This window comes from Chenopodium album, chromosome 7 (assembly GCF_948465745.1).
Source record: "Chenopodium album chromosome 7, dcCheAlbu1.1, whole genome shotgun sequence".
Taxonomy (NCBI): Eukaryota; Viridiplantae; Streptophyta; class Magnoliopsida; order Caryophyllales; family Amaranthaceae; genus Chenopodium; species Chenopodium album.
In genome coordinates this window covers 1214379-1236264 of record NC_137840.1, presented here as the reverse complement: position 1 = coordinate 1236264, position 21886 = coordinate 1214379, and the positions used below count along the sequence as shown (strand labels likewise).

At 36.2% G+C, this 21886-nt stretch overlaps 2 protein-coding genes across 2 annotated transcripts; both read right to left on the bottom strand.

The window, feature by feature from the left end:
- Window positions 1-1410: 1410 nt before the first annotated feature.
- Window positions 1411-6987, bottom strand: LOC145639838 (replication protein A 70 kDa DNA-binding subunit B-like). Its single transcript, XM_081691166.1, has 10 exons — window positions 6535-6987; window positions 4758-4811; window positions 3210-3353; window positions 2867-3128; window positions 2735-2774; window positions 2460-2590; window positions 2085-2179; window positions 1830-2008; window positions 1635-1755; window positions 1411-1545 (listed from the first exon to the last, which is right to left on the bottom strand). The coding sequence occupies exons 1-10, from the start codon at window positions 6985-6987 to the stop codon at window positions 1411-1413; spliced, it is 1614 nt and encodes a 537-aa protein (XP_081547292.1).
- A 15-nt stretch (window positions 6988-7002) lies between these two features.
- LOC145639837 (uncharacterized) lies at window positions 7003-9336 on the bottom strand. Its single transcript, XM_081691165.1, has 3 exons — window positions 8406-9336; window positions 7827-8303; window positions 7003-7778 (listed from the first exon to the last, which is right to left on the bottom strand). The coding sequence occupies exons 1-3, from the start codon at window positions 9334-9336 to the stop codon at window positions 7003-7005; spliced, it is 2184 nt and encodes a 727-aa protein (XP_081547291.1).
- Between the last annotated feature and the right edge of the window lie 12550 nt (window positions 9337-21886).

Genomic DNA, 21886 nt, shown 5'->3' with positions numbered 1-21886 from the left:
ATGATGTAGCAAACTTAACAATCAAGATAAAATCTAAAAGAACTTAGAATCTAAGACTTCCATAGTACAACTCTAATGTACGTGTTCTAAAAATGTCTAAAAATAGGAAATAGCTTTTCGTAATTTTCTTTATATGCACAATATTATATGAGGGTGTTAAGCGGGTTTTTAATTTTATAAATATATGTCGAGCTATTATATTTAAGACTGTCTTACAAAAATCGTAATATTCCTAAAAAGATGATTTTAATCACCATAGATATTTGTAAAATAAAATCGTAATTTGAGTTATTATTTTTAAGAGCGTCTTACAAAAATTGAAACATTTCTAAAAAATGACATCTAATCACCATAAATATTTGTAAAATAAATCGTAATTTTTTGTTTTCTTTGTCTTTTTCAAAATCATTTAAAAAATTACTTTGCACTTTTTAAGTAAACCTTTTCAATTCATTTTCATTATTTATACATTTTTTTGCAGATTTTGGATTAACTTTAGAGTTACGGAAAATATATTAGTTTTGGATATTTCATGTCTTTAAGTTTTTTTTTTATAAGCAAATAAAGTAAAAGCCAAAATAAATAAGACACTTCTTGCGTAGAAAAACTTAATATTGTTGTGAATGTAACAACTTGTCAAATGTATTACTACACATTTTTAAGGATAAGTAAAAAGCAAATAAAGATAGGAGGACATGCAAGATAATGCAATGTTGTGTGAGAAATTCAATGAATATAATTAGTCACTATGTAATTAGGCGTAGAAATGGCGGTAGGAGAACAAAGTACAATATTAGGGAGCTTAATGGGGATTATGTTTTGAAAAGGGGCTAACATTTATTTTTTAGTTTTATTTTTTAAAAAAATATACATATGGGTTTATGCTTATATAGTTTCCATGAGTGACGAAAGACTGAAATGTTTCTTTGTTGATGTATAACTTGTATAGTGTAATGACTTGTTTGTTAAGTAGGCTGCAAAAAAGCTAGCATTGCAAAGCATATGTATATATACTTGCTTGAAAGAAAAGCGCTTTGGTAACTTGCTTTCTAAAAGGTCTTGACATTTCACATGCACAATAAAGTGATAAATATTAGATTAGCAAGCATAGAAATGTTGCACATAGAAAGTTAGTTGAGCAACCCAACAAAAGAGGCAGAGATTGTTAGCCTAAGTCTAAACACACTTAGGTGTATATTACACAAGGGCTACATAGCAGGAATGAAAGCAGCAAGTAAGTACTATAAGTTAACAGGCAAAAGCTCAATGTTTGGCAAAGAGTTGATAGCAACCAACATGAGTAAGCAACAATCAACAAAGCTACCAACAAGAACACATTCAAAATGATATGCAAGCATAATCTGGGATAATGTGTTCTGATCAGAAGCTTTTGATTGGAATAGCAGATGTTCAAGAGTGCGCAACTGACTGGACCACCCAACGCAGCACGCCTGCCCTGTTTAATGACTGGGAGGGATGAAGTATGATATGCATGGGTGTGGATTTCAGAGCTGCAGCAACGTGATCGAAGTCAGGCCAGCCATCCTGAGAAGAAAGAGTGATGTTAGGTTTTAAGTCAGTAGTGGCATTGTTTAAATAAAATCATATGCTTAAATTGAAAGCTATATTAGTACCTGAACTTTCTTGTTAAAAATTTCAGGTGTAGTTAGGCCAAAGATTTGTTCACAAACTTCGCCAAAAGCAGTTAGACGAAATGATCCAGTATCATCCACAGCATCAAAGGTGAAGTTGACTCTGCAGTTTTAGTGTTAGCTAATATTAAAGGAAAGCACTTAATGGTTACACAACACAAGGAAGTAAAGGATTACCTTTCAGCGGAAGTGCATTTTTTATCAGGGCAATGTGGGCAAAAAAAAGGTACATTCGCAGCAACACCACATCGCTTTCCACAATTATTACAGCCAATGTATGCAACAACACTGTCTAGTTGTGCATCCGGAATTGTGACTGTCAGAGTGTATACCTTTTCTTGGACAGTGTTATCCACCTGAATCAAATGTAATCGTTTAGCATAAAGGTTTACAGAGCAATTGACATAAGTATATTCTGTCAAATGAAATTACAGTTTTGTTGATGATTTGATCAAGTGTAGTTGGAACTGGTTCAGCTCCTACTGTCATGAACTCAAGTTGCCTTGCCATGTAGTCAGCAATGATATCTGGATTTGCATGGGCCCTAATGATAAGTCAATGACAGAAATAGATGATTAATCAAAATAGCCATGACTTAATCTACAATATGTGCAATGGTGGTTATAAGTAGATAAGAGTAAGATGCTAGTTCATCAGGTTTTTAAAGCGTCTACTCTTTCACCAGTGGGGGCTGGATCAATTGTTGTGGACATGCTCGATTGGAGTGAAAACCCTACGAAGGTTAGCATTAGTTTGTGCAGTCTTGTTAACACATATATGGAGTTAAAGGATTAAAACACTTGATACCTCTGTGAGTAGCAGGTTTCAATGAGGTCAAGCTTACAACCACAAAATTTGTACTCCAATCAGTGATTTTCACACAGTCTTCAGTTGCAAGTTGTCCCCATGCTGAGACGATCATTGGACGAGTGTCAGTGCTGCAAACGTAACATAGATAGTAAGGATCAAGCTATTGTGATTACATTGCTAGAACTGTTGTTAGAATGAAAAAAGAATTTTGACCTTTCATCAACGATGCTGATATCACGGACATCAGCTACTCTGTCTGATTTATATGTCACTTGTCTAATTTCTTTCCGTGTACCACAATTCCAAGTAAATCTGGCAAGCAAATAAGAAATTAGAGCCTTAGTTAAATAGCTAGGCATGTATCTAGATAATAGCATTTAGGTAGATATAAACAAAAAGTATACCAAAAAGGTCTGATGGGCCACTTGTCTTAGGTACATCAGCAATAGGGATGTAGTTTGCCAATACAGGTCCTTGAGTTCGATCTATTGCCTGAATTTTAGTCATCCCTCCAAAGGTTAGCTCACATTCTCCTGGAAATGAGCTGAATTTTGGGTTAATTGTTCTGATTGGAGCATTTGCTATTTCATATGCCTTTTTGTGTTCAAAAACTTTCTTGAAGTGATCACATTCATCCCCAAACAAAGTCGCTTTCATGCTGTTACCCTGCATCACAGTAAAGGATAGGCCATGTCAAATAGTGTGTAATATAAACTTGCAATAAACAGTATAGTGATTTGTGTGTACTTCTTCATCTTCAAACACCAATTTTTGGAACTTCCTTTTGTTGGGAGGAGTTCGGACAGGAGATTTTTCCTTAACCGTCACTCGGACTTTGTATGCTTTGCTCACAGGTGAGAGCTTAGATAGTGGTGTGTACTCAGGTTTCATCTGTTCCATGCAGAGTAAAAGGAACATGTCATATGCAATGAAATTGTACACAATAACATTTTTAAAGGCCTAACACTGTTATTTAGCAAGTAGACACTATATGCACATGTGTTGTTTAGTGCATTGTGATTGTATTCAAAATTAGTAAGGAGTATTCTTTGATGATGTGGCTACATTGTACATTTGGATAAGTATTATTTAATATAGATATACAAAGTAAAGAGTCTATGACCACATAATTGTGTAAAACAAATGCTTTTATTTGATAGGTAAGAAGCTGCTGCTTAGGTATATATAAATAGAGGGTGAGGTTCCAACTTGTTTACAAGGCCTACCTGTGCTTCTTAAACACATCTCTAATTCTTTCTCTCAACAAAGTGAAGAGTGATGGCAAGCAAAGGCAAAGACAAGGTGGACAGCAGTGAGCAAGCTAGGGTTCCTAATCAGCCAACCTTTGAAGCATTGGAGTCCAGGCTTGCTATGCTTGAGAAAAAGGTACAGGATCTTGAGGCAGTGGTGGCTGCTCTTTGCTTCGAGCCAGAAGACAAGCAACCTAGCCCGAAGATAGAGCCACCTAAAGGAGAAACAAGCAAGCCTTATCCTGGATTAGGCTTGGATGACTTGCATCATCATTCAAGCCCTTCATATTCACCTGGAAGTGATGGCTCTTATGGTGGTTATTATTAAAGATAGCTAAATTTGTGCTAATTAGTGGTACAAGCATTAGTAGTACCTATTTCTATGTTTTATGGATTAAGTGGCCTATATTGTTGTTAACTCTTGATATCAGTCAGCAGTGTTTCTTATTGCTTGTTGTTTTATTATGGTTATTAATTAAGTGTTACTAAGTGTATGAACCACTGCAGTTGTAATTGCCATTCTATGATCTAATTTGGTTTAAGGTTTATTAAGTGCAACTTGTTATGTATAATCAAGCAATTATTTTTTTCTTTATAAGAACAAAGAACTTAGTTTACCATATATATACAAAGCTGCATGTGTTTTGTTAGCTAAAGTAAACTATATTGCAGCCTGTGATTGCTAATGCAGAACTGAACACAAGGTCAAGATAAAAACATGAAATCAAAACGAAACATGGTTTCATGTCTATCAAATGAGTTACAGGTCAGGCAGAAAAGGGTAGCAATTTATGTGAAACTATTTTTTTGTGAAATATAACATCGAGTGGTACTTTGTTGTAAATTATTTGTATTGTTAAAAAGTCAGAAGGTAAATAATTCATATAACCAAATTGAATCCAACAATAAGAATGCATACAATGATATAGGGAAGTAGTGTAAATACTGTAAACAGATCCCAGGTAAAGGTTGACAATATATATACATAAACACAAGTAAATAAAGAAAGGAATAAATGTAAGAATAGAATCATTAATAATGGTACCTTGTTCAAGTGAAAATGCAGGTGAGTATTGATAGAACCAGCAATGAATAAGTACTGCAGCAAAGAGAATAGAGTAAATGCTGTATCTGAAATGTGAGTAACTTTAATAGTAGGTCGATTGTAAGAGTTTTCAAGCATGTTATGTCTTGAAATTTATTAGCCTAGAATGAAAATCTGATACATTTCATTATCTAGCAGATTATAGGTTGTATAGAGGTTACTTTTTTTAAAAGAAACTCTTCTTCCTGTTGCATATTATTGTTCACCAAATTATAGGCTGTGCAAGAGTTATTTTTGGGAAAGCAACTTGCTCTGTGTATACTCTCAGTAAAAGATATTACTGTAATGATGATGAAAGTCAGAAGATGTAATTGATAATAAGGCTATGATCATATGATATGCAAATAAAGTGATGTATTATTGACCCCTTTTTTTCCCCTGGAAAGATGATGGCCTTTGTCCTGCAGATAATGATGTGCAGATTATTGGTTAATAGTTCTAATCATGGTTTTTCTTGGTTCTTTTTTACGTTTTTTTTTTTTTTTTTTTTTTTTTTTTGAGGAATACAGTATTGTTTTTTTTTCTACTACTGATATATTCCTTAGAGTAAGCAATTTTTATTCCTATTTGAGTATTTTTTTCTTGGTAAATGCCATTTTTAAGTTGTATTTATTTCATTTTAGCAATTTAATTACCTTTTAGTAATTTAATTTCTCTGAATTTGTATGTTATTATTGAAAGTAAATATTTGTGGTGGAGTGTTTTCAGAAGCAACAAGGTATGGGTTTTGGAAAAAAATCAGAGTGAAATAATCATCACTTCAGCAAGATAAACCTAGGTTGCTAAATTTGGCTTTTTTGTTCATAAAGTACTATATATGAAAAATGATATTTATAGTAAGTTTACAATTGACTTGAGCATGGTTTTGTTCAGTAGGTAAGAGAGTGCATTAGTAATCTGCACTTTGTGAACAGTGCAAATGTCCAGTGGATAAAAAAATGCTCCGAGTCTAAAGTGCATAGAAGCTGTTGTTTGATTAATGATGATGTGCTGAACATTTTTGGCTAACATGATAACTGACAATGAATAATGTGGAAAATTAATATTTTTTGCTGAGATAATTTTGGTTACAGAATTTCACTTTTTTGAAATATTTTTTTATAGTGCTGTGAAAGATGTGTTGTTAGCTAAGTGTGGAAATCATATCAAAGCTAATGTTAACTATTTGGTTTATTTATTTAGCATGTGATATATGCATTAGTTCAATGAATTGCAACACTCTAATATCTAATTATCTAAATGTAAAAGATTTAGTGCTAATGTGAGTCACGAAGGATGCTTATTTGCTAGTGTGAGTCATAAAAAAGGAAGTCATAAGTGCTATTTTTAAATCATAATGCTGTAGTTTTAAAGCAAAGTTATGATGTATTAGAGGGTGCAGATTCTGTTCAATTTTGTAGAATATGATACTATGATCTGAACCAACAACATATGAACTAAGAAGCTAAACTGTCATTTTGAAATAGCATAAACAACATATTATATTAAGTTCAAAGAGATATTACAAAAACTGATGCTTACAAAATTGAGAATATCCAAACAGTTATGTCTTGGTTACAACTGATAAAATATAACATTCAACCTGCAATTTTTAAACAGAACAAGAACATCATTAGTGATAAAAAGAATGAGGCTTGATGTAAACTAAGAAAAGCTAAAAGGATAAGTATTATACCTTGGAAAAAGGGCATTATGTTATACCAGCTAACTATAAAACATCATAAGCAACAATGTTCTTGAGAACTGTTCCTGTGTATTTTCCAGTAGGCTGCGGAGTGATAACAGTCACTTTGTTGGATTTTTTGGCTTTAGACAATGCAACATACAGCTGACCATGGGAGAAGCATGGCTGTGGCAAGTAAACCAGAACTTGGCTTAATGTTTGCCCCTGTGCTTTGTTAATAGTCATTGCAAAACTGAGCTTAAGAGGGAATTGTATTCGTTCAAATTGAATCGGGTATTTGGTAGATGACGGAGGGCGAAGGTTTACACGATGGATGAACACAAGTTCTCCCTGGCGATGACCAAGAGCTATAGAACAAACAATGACATTTCTTCTGAAATACTTGCATATCAGCCTAGTACCATTGCACAGACCATCTGCTGGATCAATGTTTCTGAGCAAGATGACAGGACTATTTACTTTCAAAACAAGTTCATGAGGAGTCATGCCACTTGGAGCTAGCTAATTCAGGAACTCAGTTGGGTATATTGCACAGTTATCATCTAGTATGCTATCAAAACTCCTGTAGATAGTTGGTTCCCCTGGAAATTTATCAATGAAAAAAGCGTAGATAGAGTCCACTGCATAATTTAATGGTGTGAGAATGGCTCTTTCTCTAAAAATAGCCGGTGAAAAGTCTGCATGGTTTAATTTTGGGAATGCAGAAGCAGCTAAATGTTGAATAGGCTCATCAGTTGGCTGATAATAGCTGACAATGTGAGATGGCACTTGCACAAAAGAGTTTTCAGAGGATTGCAACTCACCATTGCCCAAGCTCAGCAAAAATGATGCATATGTGGGATCTTCTTTAGCTCTGATGTTTTCAGTGAGGTGCATTTTCTCTAACCAAGGCCAAATCTGTGAATTTACTAAGCTCGTAGCAACTGCCTCTCTTTGAGTTTTTTGGGGAACAACTGGCAAGACTTGCCTGAAATCTCCTCCAAATACAATGACTTTCCCACCGAAGGGCAAAGCTGGGTCACACAGATCACGGAGAAAAAGGTCTACAGATTCAATGTTTTGCTTCCGTGCCATTGAAGCTTCATCCCAAATAATAAGAGTTGTTTCTTTCAGCAAAGCAGCTAAGCTGCCTTGTTTTGGCACATCACAAGCAAGAGAAATTTCAGAATCAAGAGGGATCTTAAACCGTGAATGTGCTGTCCTACCAGAAGGTATGTTTGCTGCAGCTATGCCTGAAGTTGCTGTTGGAAGCACAATTTTACCGGCGAGGCGCACTTCTGCATATCAAGCATTGTACAGAAATGTTTTCCCAGTTCCCCCAGGGCCATCCACAAAGAAACATCCAGGTTTTTGAGCCAGAACATGAGAAATTATTTTGTCAAAGGCAATTTGCTGAGCTGCGTTCAGATTTTGCCTGCAATCAATACATTGTTGAGGAATAGGTGCATCTAATGCATCAATGATATCTTTTGTCCTGTTTAGTTCTGCAGGCACTTCTTCATGTAAATGCTCAAGCTGAAAATGGGCTAGTGATTTTCCCATAGACTCTAAATGTCGTTCTATTGACTGAATGGTCAATAGCCTAACCTGTCCTTCACTTTGAGGCAAAGTATGTCGGTAGTCATCAGACAAGTCATTGTAGAACTGTAACCATAGTGCATCTGGATTGCGTGGTCTGCAGAACACCAACACTGCTGCAAATAACCGGCGTAAGGCTGATGGCATTTGGATCTCAGCTGCTTCAGTCAAGCAGGAGAAGACAACATTGTCTTCTTCAAATAGACCTCTTTGAATACATGCTTCTTGAAATGTGGGTCAAACCACTCCGTTTACAGTTCGTAAATCAATAAATGACTTTGGGCTGAGCACATTAATCAAAAGCAGTCTCAGGAAAAAACGCTCACCTTCTGCTGGTGTGACAGTTGACAGCCGACCAATAACCTTGTTCTTATTCCGTCTTTGAAACCATGCTTTAGCACTGCTATCCCATCTATTGTGCTCTATGAATTGGCTATAAAGATATCCCGTACCTTCAACAGAGGCTGCATTTGCTTTAAAGAATTCTGTCAGCTGCGTTTTAGACCTCCGTTCATTTAGCACATCAGAATTCAACTGCTCGTCATTCCGTAAGTGAACTGTCTGCATGTTTTCCAAATGCACTGGCAAGTGCTGCACAGGAGGATACATCTCAAATAAATCAAATCCAAAGATTCGCCACGCTGCCTCACATGGTGAAACCCATCGACCAGATTGGAACCTGTCTATTTCATCTACAGAATTATGGTCTTCTCCGTTAACATTGAAAGATACCCTATCATGTCCCTTGTAGACATACTTATATAAGTATTTCACAGTTTTAATTGATGAGCATATCTCTACATTTAGATGGCAATCAAACAATGAAGACAGATATGGGTTGTATGGAATAACTGAACGATTATCAAGGTATGCACCTCGAATGCGGACTCGCTCTCCAGAATCTCTTCTTCTGTACATAGGGTACCCATCATCATGATTTGTTGTTTCAGCTAAAAAACTCTTGGGGTAACCATACTTACACGCAAGAATGTTGTTTTTCTTGGTAACCATACATGGACACTTTGGATTCTGTTCTCCACAAAGGCCATGTATCATATGCTTAACTACAATTTTCCGAAGCTGTGGGGAACTATGAGGTGGCAATTCTACTGAAACAAAGCGGTCAAAATCTGAAGGTGTTTTCATTTTGTAATCTGGCTTGAGGATGATGAGAAAATGTGCATGAGGAAGCCCTCTTTTTTGAAACTCAATAACATAAATCATAGCTGCCACTTTTCCAAAGATATGCTTCTTCATTATCTACTGCTTTAAGCAAAGCAATTTTGCTCGAAAGATACGAGCAACAAGATCTGGCCGGTTTTGAGCCAATTCTCCAGGAGCCAATTCATCTTTAATTTCTGGCCAGTTTGCATTGCATGTCACTGTAACAAACAAATCAGGCTTTCCAAAGCGCTGTACCAAAGCCATGGCATTCAAATACCTCTGCTTCATGTCCCGTGGGCCACCGATAAAAGTTGGTGGCAGAATAACCCGCCGTCCAATATTAATGGCACTTGTTTCACCATCTTGAATGGAATCCAAAACTCCCTGATACAAATCAACTCTTATTTTTTGCTGATTGTGTCGAAAGTAATCTAAACGAGTGTTTTCAATCTTCACATACATGTCAACGATGTATTGCTGAAGACACCGGCCTGCTCGTAACAGCATGTTATTTGGGCGGCATTGCAATTTGTAAGCATAGTATTCACGCGGAGAAACATGTCGTGCTGAAGTCCCACCAGCATCTGCTAATCCTGTAAGCAGGGCAGCACATAAATGTAAGTAGATAGATGATAAGATTATTTGAAAAAAGTTGTATGGTTTTAAGTGCTAAGATAGCAAGCATTTTGACACAACAACAATACTTCTAGAGAACTATTAAAGGCAGGACACTACTATTGGTAGTCAATGAAGAAACTCACTACAAGCTTCCTGTGCAATAACATCGTCCTATGTATGCACTGCTGTAGAGAGAACAGGGTCAGCCTCTGTTTGAGACTGTTGATGCACTTGCTCATCATTTTTCTTCAGACCTTGGCCCTAACCACAATCACCTTTTGGGAATAATAGCGGGTATTGGAGAGGGTCATAACAGCCATAATTATGGTATATACGATGCGATTTCTATGACCTTCCTCTGACAGTGATGTATGGTCCATTTGACTCACTTGATGAAGTATCATCTGGCCAGATTGCAGCCACTTCATCTGTTGTGGGAGCATTATAAACACGCTGGTCAAGTACACTGTTTTTGTTTATAATAATTTGTGTCTCTTCATGAATGTCAATTTCTTTTAATGATCTAAAGAATTGAGCATATGGATTTTGCTGAGTTACTTCCATAAGGATTGCTATTATATCAGCCCTGATTTTTGGGAAACTCTCTGTCCTAACATTCGATTCAAAATGGCCATCATAAAAATAGAGTTGTAAATAGCGAGGGCCTATATCTTTAGGAATTAAATCAGGCAAGTAATGATAAATCTGGCCATGTAATTTAAAGACATAAATCCCTTTGTGTTTTTTTGCTTTATAGTCACCACCAAATGAGCAAAATGCAAATAAGTTATTATACAAGCGAATATATCTTCTAAAGTGCAAGGCATCTTCATCATTAGATGTTAAAAGTCTATATAGTGCAGGGGGGTATTCATTAGTGGCTAATGTTATAGCCCCATTTCCACAGCAGAAGTGAAGTGTTTCATGCTGAAATTTTTTTGCATTGCAATGTGCACAGAAGCGAGGTGGTTTCAGTTTCAGAGGTGCTGTTGGTAATTTAAGGCTAACTGCAGCAGAAGGGGGTTCTGTTTCCCGGCAATTGAATGTTAGTCTAATTTACTTATGAATGCTACTGCATAGCTAAATCATAAAGACAGAAATATAGTGAAACTTACTAGGCTTCCTAACCCTAGGTAATTTGACAGTCTGTTTTTTCAAAACCACAACTGCTGTCTCTACAATATGCAAAGTGCATGTGAAAATATTGTGCGATTTAATATAAAGGAATGTAAAAAATGCTTAGCATGTAAACAGAAATTCTTACTTTTAGTTTGAGTTTTCTTTTTCTTCCCTGCTTGCAGTGCTGCAGGTGTATCATAGCAAGGGCCAAGCACTACAGGGGAAGATGACTTTTGAGCTGCAACAAACATTTTCATTGATAAGGCATACAACAGCAATGCAGCGTATATAACGATAGCAATCCTCGCATGCAACAATGGAAATAGCAATAATTGAATTACCCTTTTAAAAGAGTCTGTTACTTGGCATCGAACTTGCCATTAGTAAAGGGATACACTTTTTAATCTTAATAAACGTATCTAAAGCTACCAGAGCTGTGATTAAAAAACACTTACTTTTTTTTTGAATGCGTGGTTTCTTTGGTTTTGAATTTCTGGCCTCACCTCGTGCACTTGTCTCGCCAATTTCCCTAAAGTTGTGAACAAAGTGCAACACAACAACCTCAGTGACATTGTATAAAGACAGATACTAAACTGTCCCAGAAGCAAGCAAGCAAATAGTAAAACCTCATTGAAACAGGAGATTGAGACATAGATGCAATTGCTCGCTGTCGCTTGCTAATCCGTGAGGTGTTGCTAGGTCTTTCATGCACCACGCATTCATCACACTCAATGGCCGAAATATCTAAGCAGCAAAGCAAGTATTAGAAGCATATATAACTTGCCAAGGCATCAAGTACTAACATTAAATCTGCAAAATACAATTCAATCCCTCTGTTATATCAGCAAACCCTGTCAAGCTTAAACACAAGAATAGCTGCAAACTTCTTGGGTTTCTTTGAAGTGATTCACAATCCATTGCCCTTTTACTGAATTTTCCCTTTCAATTTGCCTTATTTTTCAATTCTATTTGTAATTTGAAAAGCTTTGTAAATCAATCATTCACTTATCAAAGTATATACTCTATTTCCAGACCACCTTATATATACAAATAAACTTTTTAGAGAGGTGTTCCTTATTTTATGAGTTTTTTGCAAGCAGGCTAATCCACCCTATTCAATCCTGTGCTCAAAATTTATTTCAATTGAGCGCATTGTAACCCTATTTTCCTGCTCTTGACTATGATTTTGTAGCAAGCACATAGTTTATAGATGACCATGCTTACCATGCATTGTAGTATCTTGGTTTTCAGCACTGTCATAGTTAGAATTTCCTTCTTTAGCAATTCTTGAGCTACTATGTAAGTAATCTGGCCCTGCATTTTCGTTTGTGTTTGGCTCACTTATTTCTCTGTCCAATGCAAGCAATCACCAAACAGTAAACATCAATACTACAATATCAGTTTAAAAAACATCATAAACCTTTAACAACAACAATCCAATACCCAAGGGAAGGCGGTGTTTCAATCATAGACTGAATTGCCTGTAAACGTTTGCTGACCCTGGTTTTTGGGAAAGATTTTTTTGAGAGCAGGCAGCGATCTGTAACACACATATACACATCTTGTGAAGAAACAATAGTGCTGAGAGCTATATTGAATACTATGTATTAGGAGTTTTGTATTTACTCATCGCATATATAGGCTTGAGACCTAAAGCAGCAAATAAGGTTTATAGTGGTTGCTATAGATATCTAAATGTGGTTTGTAGTTGGCAAGCACGATCAAGCAGTAGCAATTCCAAGAAACAATAAGAAAAGCCACTGTGTAGTTGAGGATTATCAAACCTGGAAAATACAAATATGTTACCAAAGTAAAGAGGTCTTCCTTAAACCATTGCTGAACTAAAACAACGAAGCAGCAGTAGGTAATTAGCATAATGTGTATGAAAGCATGCATGATCAGGGTCACATGTGACATTATTTGTGCATCATCATATATAAACACATAACCTGGAAAAGGCATAGGGAAAAATGACACAGAAAGTAAATTTCATTGATTAAATGAACAGACAAAATACATTAGATGCTAGAGAACCAGTCTAGGCTATTGTTCCCAGAATAACTGCAAAGCTAATACAAACCAGTTGATATCTAAGCAGTACAAAATGTTGCATTGCCACTATTTAAATTCCTGGCACACAAAGGGAACACAGCACCAAAAATAACAAAACAAAGCCCCATCCCAAATACAAAGCACTGCAAACTAAGCATGTCCTCCATCATATCTAAACACCTAAGACAAACCTAGCACTATGGTACTGCAAAACAGAAAATCAACCCCCCCCCCCCTCGATGCAAAGCATCACGGTCAATCAATCAAGCTTCCTACACTTAAAGAAGGCATCAAGTTCAGCTGGAGCTGGTGATGGTTGCGAATCATAGCGAGCACCAAAAGATGGCCTGGCTCTTGGCTTGTGAGGCGGTGGCGGAGGAAGAGCAGGAGACGGTATCTTATGCACGGTTGACTTAGGAGTAACACATCCATCCTCACCCAAAAAAGGAGCTAAATGCAAAGCACCTTGAATCCCAAGCACACGCTCTTTAGCTGCTAAATAACTTTCCTGAGCTAACGAGCACTTAATTCCAGCATATACTCCATTTCCATAATTCAGATCAATTATGTCAAGATTGAAAGCAGTGCGCAGGAACTCAACAGCCTTCTTAGATGCATCTTGCTTGGTAGCCCTAGAATAGGCATGGACAATGCTGAAAGTGCACTCCATTCCAGTGGCAATTGAGGGGGCATAAATTGTAACCCATGACAAGAACTTCCCTGGTTTAACTTGGAAAGTCTCAACTTCTGAAACACGTGCTTTAGTCTCCAAAGCAAGAGTGTGCAAAACATCTGTGTAGTCAATACAGACATATCTCTTGCGCTTCTTGTGATTAGGCACAGCTGGCCACTTCACTGGCACCTCACTTCCAGCTCTTTCAACAGATTCTAGTTCAATGCGTTTCATCTGATACAGAAATTCACAACGCTCAAGCTTGCAGATTTTCTTAGAAGTCAAGTCTTCAACTTGAACACTATATTCAATCCGCAACGAACGCACAACATCCTCTGCAGCCTTTTCACGCGATTCTCCAACCGTTTCAGCTGCACCACCCTCATAAACAGACTCCACACCTGGTATAGTCTCCAAAACAACTTTTACAGAGTTCTTGCAGACATCTACCAAATAATATGCTGGTGGTGGAAGCTTTAGGTACTCAACAACTTGCTTGAGCAGGGAAGAAAAAGATATAGATATTTTCCAAGTTTGAGGCCCAACAACCTGTTTGCATGCTAATGGGGTAAGAAAGAAATCTATTCAAACAACCCTAAGTCAAGGCCATCTAAGAACTTACTGAATACTCTTAAGAAATCCCTATGTAAGTTTCTAGTAGAAGTTACAGAGAACAACATAGGATAATCCATACACAATACACTGAAATCAGAACATAGCAACTGTGCCATCCCAACACATGTAATTACTTCTCAATACACAACACTTACCTTACTTCAACAAACAAAGCAAGCACCTTTCATATTACTTTTCAATACACTACACTCACTCCATCTCTACAACCAAAGCAAGCACCTTTTATATATTATTACAAACACATGTTCAATTGCTGCTAATGCAAAACACACAACAGCACCTCAAACAAATCACATCGATCAACTTATAAAGCACAGAACAAGCAGCCTAATCACTCACAACATACATAACCATGGTTTTCAATAATGCTAATAGCTAAGTGGAACGGAAAGCAAGAACAGTGAATAAACCTAAATGTAAGCATATATCAAAAAAAAGCTAATCACTTACAGGACCAGCTGCATCTCCACCCACTGCAAGATCATAACTCTGCAACAAAACCCAAAAGCATTTCAATACTTCTACCATAAACCAAGCTTTAAATGTAAAAGTATTAAAACATGAATACTAAGCCAGATTACACAACAAATCATCAACAGTATATAAGTGCAGGTCAGTGAATCAAAGGCCAACACAAAAAAACTGCACATACTCATGAGAACATAAACCAAGGTACCCATGGAAAGTGAAGCAACAAATGTTCTGTTTTCATCCATCAGGCATGTCAAAAAATTCTTCAAGTCTACATTCATCAACTTCACAAGTGGAATAGAAGAGTGTTGTTGTGTCCATAATCTGTGAGAATGTTTGTCAAGGAATATCATAAACGTTTCATTTCCAAAGTTAGTAAAATGAAAGGACTGTGATCCATAATTGCAAGAATGCTTACTACCAACAACCATATTTAGATCTAAATGAACATTACCTCTAATGTAATCTCCATGAAATTGAGCTCTGTAAATATAAATAGATTGATGAAGAAAAACAAGCAAAGGGCCATATATTTATGCTATGATATATATAATCACAATAAAGCAAAAGAGTAAACACACCCAAGGCCACAAAAAAAAAAAAAAAAAAAAAAAAAAGAAAATCGAAAAAGCCAGCTACATTTTCCACTTTACAAAGCATGCGCCAGCAATCTCACTACCCAACACTCCATATCAGTTTTTTTAAAAAGAGATCACTCTTACCCGCTGGACAATAAGGAAAACCAATAGGCTATAAGGTGCCTCATCAACAAATCCCAAAGATATCACTATAAACAATGAAATACTAAAAATTAAAAATCAAAAAAGAAGGTCAGCAAGGCAAACCATATTATAAGCAATATATTAGAAGTTAATAACAACATCATAATAAATAAACAAATGAACCCCCTTAAATAACATCAATCACTCATAATTGCATGAACACATACCTTGCTTCATCCAACTTAATTCTGATTTAAAATAATGGTTGCATTAACAAATAGCAAAGCGAAGGACTAACAATAACAATGTTCAATCCAACAAAATCAAGAAAGCGGTGAAATAGGCCAACAATGACCCTATAAATTGGCAATTAACTTATAATAAGGCAACATTAATAACGAAATAGCTCAGCAAAACTAATCTGTAACAATAGCCCAACAATAAATTGGCAATTAAATCGTACAAAAGCCTGCAATTAATTTTAAAACCACCAATCATCAAAAGCAAGATAAATTGGCAATTAACCTATAATAGATCAACATTCATAACACAAAGCTCAACAAACACAAATCTGCACCAATAACCCAACAATAATTTGGCAATTAGATCGTATAAAAGACTGCAATTAACTAAACGAAATGCCAACTACAGAAATTACACCAGCTAATTAGCAGCGACAACAACAAATACAATGGCGCAACAACAGCTTGATCAAATGTATACAATAATAACGAAACAGCTAACAATAAATTAGCAATGCATTAATATATAAATCTCATAAAAGTTTGCAATTATCAGGTACAACCTTGCAACTAATTCAGCTAGAGCAGATCAGTGTCCCACCACGTGCCCAAATACTTGCAAACATTTAGGCAGCACTCATTTCTCCTCCACCACGTGGCAGACACATGCAAGACATTTGGAGGGCAATATAGCCACGCCACTGTAGATAAGGATTTTGAGGAACAAAATACAGGGGCAAATTCGCTCGTGCACTGTTCATAAGCAATTCCTCATTTTAGTCGAATCTCTTATTTGTGATCCCCGGCTTTTATAGGGTAGGGATTATCATGGAAAATTTGTCATTTTATATTCACTATTTTGTGAGAAAGAACCTTTTTTTAAAAAAATGGCAAAAAAGGGACCCAAAATGGGTTTTTTGTTGGTGATGATGAATTGCTTGGAAATTTAGCATTGACCAAAGAAATCCGACGTTGATCACCACGAAATGAAAGTCATCACCTCGCTGTTCCACAAAACCCCCTCTCCCCACCCTTTCACGACAACCACCCACTCTCGAAATACCCTCCCCCACCCCTTTCATGGTACATACGTAGCCCCATTTCCAACCCCTTCCATGGTAGCTTTGCCCTCCCTCCTCGACAACCCCTTCCCCCCACCCCAAATTTGAAACCTACCGCCCAACAACCCCCTTCCCCTGACCACTGATTTGAACCCCAGTGTCCAACCCCCTTTTAGTTAAGGATGACAATTTTATATGGATATTCATTAACCTGATCTAGTCGATATAAATAAATGGATGACGGGTGGATGATGGATGAAGCGAGTGACGGATCGGATCGAATTCGGGTGGAGCTCCAAGCCATCCGTCACCACCTATATATATATATATATATATATATATATATATATATATATATATATATATATATATATATATATATATATATATATATATATATATATATATATATATATATATATATATATATATATATATATGAGTTAACCTTTCACATTCATAGCTAAACCCAGATATAATGGCGTTGTATATTGCTCATGCAAATAAATTTCCCATCAGCAAAATACAAGTTCCACTACATAAATCAAACATCTAAATCCTTTTAGTGGTCCGCTTGTCCTTTTATTACTATCATTGTAGATAATGAACAAGGACCTTTTTCTCTTCCATGCCTAATTGCTATCAAAGTATATATCAACCTTGCCTCTGCCATGGACTTAAGTGCTTACACAAGTTTAAGAAAGTGGTAGTCGGTGAAAGACCAAACTAAAGATAAATGATGAATAGTTAACTAATTTAATGTTGTATGTCATTTTTACCTTTCTTTTTTTTTTTTTTTTTTAATTATAGTTTTTAATTTTTAAGAAAAGTTAATTTTATTATCATATCACTCGTTAAGCACCCGATCCACCCATATATGGATGGCGGATTAGGAGGATGACGGGTGGATCGGATGGAGTAAGCGGATGGATGCAGGTGAAGGTCCATACGACCCGAATTCGATCCATTGTCATCCTTACTTCTCGTCTATCACCCTTAACGAAGTGGGTTTCTACTTTTGAGGGTGAGTTTTGAGGTTGTAGGGTGGTTTTTGATGGGCTAAATCTGTGATTTTGTTGGCTGGGGAATTTCGAGTGGTGGTGGCAGTGGTGACTGCCTTTCACGGGGTGGGGGGAGGGGTTTCGTGTAATACCCGAATATTTTATGATTTTATATAATATATTTTATTAAACAATAGTTTATTTTTATTTATTAAATAACTTTTCCTAATCTCATATTTTTTATTTTAAAGTTCGAAAAGGTTTAAAACCCTATTTTATTTTAAATTATTTTAGCCCAAGTTTTTGATAAATAAACTTTTACAGCCGTTTTGATATAAATTCATAGCTTTCTCTTTCTTTTAACTCCATTCTGTTCATGGGGATTATAGTAGCACTAGCAGCCATATGTGCTATTAATTTTTTTTAGATTCATGATCATCAATTGGTCAACTAATTACCTTTATTCCAAAAATTTTGAGTCATGCGCTGGTGAATTGGTGATTGAGCAGTAGAATGTTTGGAGTAATCATGTCATGTACAATTGCAATATTGCGTCCTACTATTAGATCGGTAATCACACGAACCTATTTGGAGATGTTTGTATTACTAGCATATGTAATCACACTACCTTAATTAATTTTTTTGACTTGTTTGTTTATAAATTGTTAGTATTATGTACTCCGTATTGTTATGTGTAAATTTTATAATTTGTGAATATATGATCATGATTTATACGTATATGATATGTGTGTGGTATTATATGATTCTAATTGACGTATTATTTTTATGGTATTGATTGATTGTGTTATTTTTCCTAGGGTTTTTAATGTTGTTGTTTTTATAGGGAGTATTGTTTTATCGAGGTTTTAGGGTTGTTAATGCAGAGTATTATTTTTGGGTTGAGAATTGATTACATTTGGGTAACTAGTATGATTGCCCTATAAGAGTTGAGATATACTACGATTGAATCGAATTCGAATTATTATATTATTTGGGAACTCGTGCCATTATTGAGATACTATTTATTATCAAGTTTATGATTATTTGATCGATGTATGAGATCAAAAAGGTTGAGATTATTATTTTGTTCTTGGTTTGAGGTTCGGCGTTATATACCTTAGTCTCTGGCATGTTGGTAAGGAGATGGTAATCATGAGTTAAGAATGAGGTACAATCTTTATTTAATTTTCTATGGCCCCCTACAGTGGGAATTGGCCCGTATGTGGTCTGGTTCAAGGTGTTTTCTAATTATTGAGAGTATTCAAGTTTTTATACTTGTTGGTTTTATTCGAATTATCCATGTTCAAGGCTAGGTATAAAACAAAGAGCATGGCACACTATTGGTTATGAGTTGAGTAAAGGTTCGTATTATTATTCGAGGTTGAGTTGTTAAAGGTTATTTTCAGAGTACAATGTGTAATGTAGTTTCGAACTACATTTTTTAATTGATCTGGTAATGTTAATTATTATATTATACTCTATATTCTGATATGTGGTGATTACTCAGCTTTTGCTGACGTGTGTATTATTTTGTTGTGCTATTTGTGTTTGCGGCCATGTCTTTTTCTTATGGTGGCCCTGCGACGATCTATTTTGGAATTTGTCCTTAATGGTGAGCAGTCAAGATTTTATAAGCAGGTTGATCAAGTGGTCGTAGCTAAAGGAGCTCAAGTGTTTCGATTAGTGTGATGTCATGAGTTTATAAAGTTGTATAAATAGCTCACCTAGTTTATTGGGTTGTAATTATTGGGATTTTGTAAGCCTTAACACTCGACAGGTTGTTGAGTGTGGCGGTAATACCTCCGATTTAAGTGTATGCTTTCGCAATTTTATTTAAAGGTTGTCTATTTTTCCTTTATTTCTTATTTATTATTAGCTAGTAAATCGGGGGTGTTACATTTCGGGAGGGGGGATGGGGTGGTTTCCATGAAAGGGGTGGTGGGAGGGGGCGGCTGTCGTGAAAGGTGTGGGGTGGGGGTTTTAGTGGAAGAGCAAGGTGGTGGCTATCATTATGTGGTAGTCAACGATGAGTTTCTTTGGTCAACGCTCACTTTTCAGGCAAAGGTCATTCCTCACAAATAAAAACTCATTTTTGGTCCCTTCTTTTTTTATAAAATAGTGGATATAAAATGTCCCTTGTGAAAAATTTTCCTACTATTATAGAATCTTAATATGACATGGAGCGACACATGTCATCAACATGTTGTCCCTATGAGAATAAATTATACTCCCTTGTTTTTAAATACTTGCTCTATTTTCTTATTTGGAAGTTTTTACAATAATTATTTCATTTCTCTCGCTAGTGGAATTAACATAGTCCTATTTTATTAATTTCATATTTTCCATCCTCCAATTTTCTCAACTACTTTTATTTTTTTGGGTTTTTCTAAGCTATACCCCTAAGGTATTCGAGTTTCTAAGGTGTACCCATGCTTTTTAAAGTTTTTAAGTTGTGCCCCTCAACTCACTACCATTAATGAATGGTACCCTCCTTGGGACTTCTAGGTCGCCTAAAGTTAACTATAAATTTAATAGAAATATGATAAAAGGTAAGGAAATGGTAGGAGAAAGAAATCTTAGTCACCGCAACCCTAATAATGAAAACTGAAGCCACGAAATCACACTCTCAAATAACTTTTAAACAACTAATAAGGGTACATTTTAGTATTGATAAGGAGTTGAAGGGCACAGCTTAGAAACTTGAAAAAGCATGGGTACACCTTAGAAACTCGAATACCTCAGGGGTATAGCTTAGAAAAACCCTATTTTTTTTTACAATTTCTTATTCTTCTACCTAATCCACTACCTCTATATTTTAATACTTCCTCCTAAAATTTTACGTATGGAGAAATGAAGCGAGTATTTTAAAAAAGGGTAATGCTATATGTAGCCCTAAGGGCTATATATAAGCATTAAATACACTCTTGGAAATTGTATAAAATTAGGAATTCAAAAATACGCGTAGTGTAATTAGTGTTTTATATTTTTATGATTTTTTAACTTTTTACAATTTTCAAGCTTAAATTTAACGGCTATTTCAACAAATGCCACTAAGCAATTTAAAAATTCACCAAATGCCATCGGACTTTTCAGAATTCACCAAATGTCACCCAGTTTTTAAAAAATTCACCGGGTGTCATTAATGACCAACGGCCGTTAACTCCGTTAGTAATTAGGGGTTAATCATGACACGTGTCATGATATAATTGGCTATTTATCTTAATTTATTAAAATTAAAAAAAAAAACAAAAAAATTAAAAAAAAAACCCAAAATTTTCCAGCCACCCCCACCACTGCCAAACCCTAGCCCCTCCCCTCATCTTGCCGGAAAACAGTGGGCCACCACCTTAACCACCAACAATCGGTCGGCCGACCCTTTAGCTCCCCACCTGATCCACCCCCAAAACCACCCACGCAGCTCGTCCCGACCCCAAAAGCCACCCACACATCCGCCCCAACCCCAAAAACCACCAGTAAAAAGCCCCTCCTCCCTTTCCCCACCCTCGAAATCGGTCGTTTCGACGGTGGGAGAAGGGAGGAGGGGCTTTTTACTAGTGATTTTTGGGGTCGGGGCGGCTGTGTGGGTGGTTTTTGGGGTGGGTGATGCTCGTGTTTGCGGTTTTATGGGGTCGGGGCAGTTTGTGAGGGAGGTTTTGGGGGTCGGCGGTGGGTCGGGTGGGGAGCTAAAGGGTCGGTCGGCCGATTGTTGGTGGTTAAGGTGGTGACCGGCCGTTTTTCTGGTGAGATGAGGGGAGGGGCTAGGGTTTGGCGTGGTGGGGGTGGCTGGGAAAATTTTGGGTTTTTTTTTTTAAATTTTTTGTTTTTTTTTTTAAATTTTTTTTGTTTTTTTCAATTTTTATCAATTAAGATAAAATGGTCCAATTATATCATGACACGTGTTATGATTAACCCCTAATAACTAACGTAGTTAACGGCCGTTGGTCATTAATGACACCGGGTGAATTTTTTAAAAATTGGGTGGCATTTGGTGAATTCTGAAAAGTCCGATGATATTTGGTGAATTTTTAAATTGCTAAGTGGCATTTGA